This window comes from Alligator sinensis, unplaced genomic scaffold (assembly GCF_000455745.1).
Source record: "Alligator sinensis unplaced genomic scaffold, ASM45574v1 scaffold32_3, whole genome shotgun sequence".
NCBI lineage: Eukaryota > Metazoa > Chordata > Crocodylia > Alligatoridae > Alligator > Alligator sinensis.
In genome coordinates this window covers 382,040-387,574 of record NW_005843083.1, presented here as the reverse complement: position 1 = coordinate 387,574, position 5,535 = coordinate 382,040, and the positions used below count along the sequence as shown (strand labels likewise).

The following is a 5,535-nucleotide window of genomic DNA, read 5'->3' as shown; positions in this document are numbered from 1 at the left end:
ATCTCCAGCTTTTCTAAATAGTCCCTACACTGTTATTTTGCCATTGTTGGCTGCTCACCTCCTCCCCAAACTTTCCTGCTTGATGCAGTAGTCTTGGAGCTGACCTTGCCTGTGAGGACTGAGGTGAAAAAGGCAGTGAGTACATCAGTCTTTTCTGCATCCTCTGGCACTAGGTTGCCTCCCTCATTCATCAGTCATAAAGACCTGTAAAACTATTTAATACCATCTGAACCATATTCGCTGCTTTTTCCTGGGGTACTTCTGTGTGACTGACATGATATTATGTTCTTTCACTTCATGGAGTTTGGAGAAGCATCTTCAGGAGTGGCAGAATCTTCATTGCTGGCTGGATTCTTATGAGAATGAGAATTGTACTTAGCAGGCAGGATCTCCCATGCATTTATTTAAAAATCACATTTTTAGACTTGAGCATCTGGCCTTCTTGCAAGAGAGTGAGGACTTCCTATTTATAGACTGGCCTGTCATTGTTTTATAACAAAAAGTATAATAACAGAACGAGGATTCTGGGTTGAATCTTTTCACCCCAGCCGGTTACAGTGGTTTTTATAACATAATCACTATTAATATAACTGTACAATTCTCTATCAGTCATTTCAATTCCTTTGCCAGGAACTTTCAATATTACTAGATATCTGCTTTTGGGTGATCTTGTCCTTCCCACCCTATAATCCATGCTTAAAGCCCCAATACATGACTTCCAGGGAAAATACAGTCCAAGTTCAGAAGCCTTATATTATTATATTATTAGCATATTATTATACAGTGTTGTATAACACTGAAGAGACTCAGGACAGGACCATCATGACTACACAGATATTCCAACCCTATTATTATTAAACAGCACTGACACATTACCAAAGACTGTGGTAGGTGCCTCACAGGCAGATTAAAAAACACTAAATTACTATATTTATACAGTAATATATTGCCTTATATCTCATATAATAATAAAAAAATACAAGCATTTATTGAAGAAGCAAACTGAAGACAAGAAAAACCAAGAGTATAAATTACAGAAACCAGTGTAAGCAAATACAAAAAACGATGAATAAACACACATAGACATTAAAAATAATATTTAATATAAGAAGAATAAAACTAAAATCTTTTTCTTTCTCCTTTAAGATCTCAGAGGCCTCTAACAAGTAGCTCAGATTTCTAACTATCTCATCTTGAAATTCCTGGCTAAGAAACCAGAAATGTCTCATAAAAAACGAGCGGTGGCACCATTAAAACCGGTTTTACGGTGAGCTTAAAGAAGCCTGGAAATCCTGATCCAATGATCTAGGTGTCAAGACAAGTTAATGCATGCAGTAAGTAAAATTCTACATTCATCATCATATTTCAGATACATGATGAGTATTTCCCAACTACAGAATATGACTCTTGGCTAAAACTACCTGATACAAAATGAATCAGTGATGTCAAAATGGCTCTATAACCCATTCATACTGCAGTATGCTGGCCATGAGAACAAAAGATCCTGTAACTTTCCAAATGTTTTATCCATCTGTGTGTGTTCCTACCATTTTGTAAGGTGAGTAAAGAGCGATGTGCTAGCACTCTAACAGGGTCCTTATGTAAGATGTGAAGACAACCCACTGCTTCACAAGTCTTCTTGGAGGGAGAAAGAAAGGATACCCTGAGATAGTGTACACTGTCCTAACTCCATTGAAGACAACAGAGTTGTGACATTATACCTCAGCCAAGCAACTGCCCTAAGATATTATTTATTTTCAAGCTTCCTTCTTTAGGGGAGTGAAAGAATCCCACTGTACCCATCTGAGAATTTACCATGCTGCAAAGGGGAAAAGAGAGAAGCTGTCATTAGGCAGGGGGAGCTATGAGAAGTAAAAAGTAAACATATATCTGTTTTGCAGGATTATGTATAAAGAAATTCTGTGCTCTCTGCACACCATTCATACATATTCCGAGACAGAATATGATCAGTAAAGAGGGGCTTGCTGCAGGGAGGGAGCCCAAGAACCAGTGCACTGACCAGGTGTTGGAGCATAGGGGAACAGAACATTTTGCAAACAGTGTAAGACTGAAGAAGTGAAAAATCTTATTTCTTTAGCAACACTTAGAAAACCTGTAATGTATGAAACAGAATTATGATTACAGATTTATTTCTTTATCACATTTTGGGAAGTAGGGTGTTGGGAAATGTAATAGGTTAGTATAAACCTGACACTCCTCCCCCTCTCCCTTTCATAGATAATGATCTTGATGGGAAGAGGTAGGTGAAGTTTTGATGACTCATTTCTGCTAGTTTTTTGTTAGCCTCACAGAGAAAGACTGCTAAGCAATTTAGGGAGGTGAGTCAGTAACAACACCATAGAAGAGACAAGCCTCCTTTTTGTCCCCTCCTTCAACATGGATCTATCAAGTTTGGCTTCCCCCTCTCTGAGCCCTCCTGTCCAATTTAAATTACTAGCAGGATAGCCTGATCTTTTTTTTTTTTTTTTTTAAGAAGTTGATACCTCTTTTCCCAAAAGAAATACTGAGATAGAATCAGAGAAACCGACTTTAAAAAGATCAGTTAAATATTTTGTGCACATTTTCCACAGCTAAGCGTCAGCTAAATCTATGACTAGGAAGCGAAAATGGAGACTTTGCTTGATCAGATACTATTGCCAAAATAAAACAATAAACAAAGAAATGCTTTAGGGGCTCTGATTTCTTAAAATGGGAATCAAAAGAGCTGTTATATTCTTTAATTTAGATAAGGTATTGAATCCTGACAAACATTCAGCAGAGTTTACACAATATTTAAAGAAGCCTTTTTTTCCCTATACACCCATCCACTTCACCTCTTATTTTTAAGGCCTTTAATTGCATGGTACTACTTCCTAACCTTCCTTTAATTTTCTTTTAATGTTTTCTGCCTCAAAGTCTTTTCAGTGTAGTTTTTAGTGAATGTGTCTTTTGTGTGTGCATAACAGAGGAACAGCAGCACTTTTGTTTGGGTAACTTGTTGCATTTAGCTTTAGTTGCACCTGCTTGAGTGGTGAATTATAGTATTATTTGAACTTTTCTTTTGCTTGTATCTGCATAGTCAGCCTTAGCCTTGAGTTTGCTCTCACATTGTTTCTTTCCTTTCTGAAAGGCAGCTTATGTTTTAAAATTATCAACATACACATGTACAGTGTAAGCCTTGTTACTAGCTCAAATTAACTGAATTTGGCACTGACTGACTAAATCAGAGGGATGCCATAACTGGATATGATAATGAAAGGTGATAAGAGGGGACCAACTGGACAGTGCCCAATTGCAGAGCCCTTGGAATTTCCAGAGCTGATGGGCAGATCAAATTAGGAGTCCAGGGCATGCCCAAATTAGGACACCAGTAAAAGAATAAATTAAGATGTGTGCATGTGAAGGGTTTGGTAGAACAAAGGCATATGCTGACAGGATAAAAACATGAACAGTAAGATGATCACAGGGAACCCAATCAGTGGTACCTGGAAATTAAGAGTCATCAGAGGAGTAAAGTTAAAGAAAAGCATAAAAGACACGGGGGGGGGTGGGGGGTGGATTTGGTAAGACCATTAGACTAAGTGTCTTTTTCTCTGTCTCTATTAAGATAACATTTAATGTATTAATAATAGTTAGATTTTAGTTAAGTTGAACTGTATGAGGCATATTTCCCATTAAACTCTGGCTTTATTATGCTTTGGCAATCCTTTAGCACCATGGGTGTGTAACACTTTCATTTTATTATTACTACTAACCGTATAATCTATATTCTACTGTATAGTCAGTGCCAAATCCTGCTCAATTTACATTAGCAATCTCAGAGATTTCATCAAGACTGCTCATGTAGGAAAGTATGCTGAGTTTGAGCCTATATTTAATCACATAAAAAGTATTCAGTCACCTTTATTTTCATTTACTGCAACAATTTCCTCCTATTGGAAAATCAGGTCTATTTATTTTAAAGATCAAGTGTTCAGTGTATCACCATCTGAGAAAATAACATGTTGAATTGTCTCAGAAATGACTCCAATGACATTAGAGATACGATGGGTAACATATAAGGAAATACATTCTCTATATCAATGGGAAGTTATGTTTTGAGATTTTCAATTCAGAATTCAGGTGGTTCAAACCTATGGTTCCTAAAAGCACCAAATGTACCTTTGCAAGTACCTTTGGACATATGATGCAGGTTCTGTTCATGGTTCAATGGCTATGACTATTGTTAGGGTGACAATATTTGGACTTTGAGGAACACTGGATTTTCAGCTGAAACAAGGCTTTATTCTGTGCGTCAGCAAAAGCTGCTGACCACAAGGCAGAAAGATGTATTAAAATAAGCTTGCAAGTAAGTTTCTTAACAAAGGGATAGTATGCAGGATGAATAAATCATTGGGTAAAAGGAAACAGCATGCAGACCAACAGCTATCATTAGGAGATAAAGTAGAGGCAAGACCTTGGAGAGGCTGCTGAAGTCAGCAAGAAACCAGAAAGAACCAGTAAGTGACCGAGAGAAGCCAAGTTTATGGCCTTACGCAGGTGCTTTTAGCAGAGAGGCATGTAACTGGAGAAAATACATAGGCAATTCCATGCTAAAGAAGCAAACAGTAAACAGAGGCAGAGCTTGAGATGGGAGGAGAAATGGGTGGAATAAAGGAGAAGCAAGGGTGGAATAAATGGTAATAAGCATGAACCTAAGTGTTTAAAATGTGGGAAAACTACTGTTCAGGGCGGCTCCCCGGTTTGTGGTTTTTTGGGAACTAGTCCGAAGCTGTCTCCATTCTGAATAAAGCTGTTGCAAGCAATGTATGCAAGTGTTTGCTCCCTGCTTGCTCTGGCTAATGAGTAACAGGATCCATGAGCAATTGGATCGTCATCTCCCTAGTCATTGGGCACCGCATGGAGTCGGGATCTAACAAATATAACAACAAGTAAAGAAAAACAAAGCAATTTGAGATTTTCATTGGTTTAAAAGAAGGCAGGGTTTATCCTCCATTGTATTTGGTACTTCAGTATATGGAATTATATATTTTTTTCCTTTTAGGTTTTTTGCATCATCCTTCCAAGAAACTCTCCCTGATATGGCATGCTAAAACTAGGCCTTAAATGCATATAGCCTTGTATAGCTAGTATAGTCTTATATGAGTATAAGACCTATATTGAAGGACTACATGTGATGCAGGTGGTCCCTTTCAGTTGTATTCTAATATTTTAAAACCCCTAGTCTGTCTATCCATAACACTTCATTCACACTCTGATTGCCTGATGGAAACAACCAATCAGAGGGCGAATAGAGAGTTTGGACAGCGGCACAGTGGAGTGCGGTCCTGCTGGTGGGGACACAGGGGGTGGAGCTGGAGTGAGGCGAGGCAGCTGGCTTCGCCCCCTCGCCCTGCTCCCTGGAGGCGGCAGCAACAGAGAGGATGGAACGGGGGTGGGGGCAAGGCCAGCCTGCCCCCTTGCTTGGAGGTGGCCGCGTCGGCGTGGGGGGGAGGAGGGTCAGGACGTCGTGGTGGGGGGGTGAGGCAGCTCTGG

At 39.2% G+C, this 5,535-nt stretch overlaps 1 protein-coding gene across 1 annotated transcript in view; it reads left to right on the top strand.

Moving 5' to 3' along the window:
* The first annotated feature begins 1,286 nt into the window (after window positions 1-1,286).
* ODF2L (outer dense fiber of sperm tails 2 like) overlaps window positions 1,287-5,535 on the top strand; it is a 94,267-nt gene continuing 90,018 nt past the window's right edge. The window contains exon 1 of the mRNA XM_006037206.2: window positions 1,287-1,334. Coding sequence (XP_006037268.1) covers window positions 1,326-1,334 — 9 coding nt within the window. The 5' untranslated portion in view covers window positions 1,287-1,325. The remainder of the gene's footprint in view (window positions 1,335-5,535) is intronic.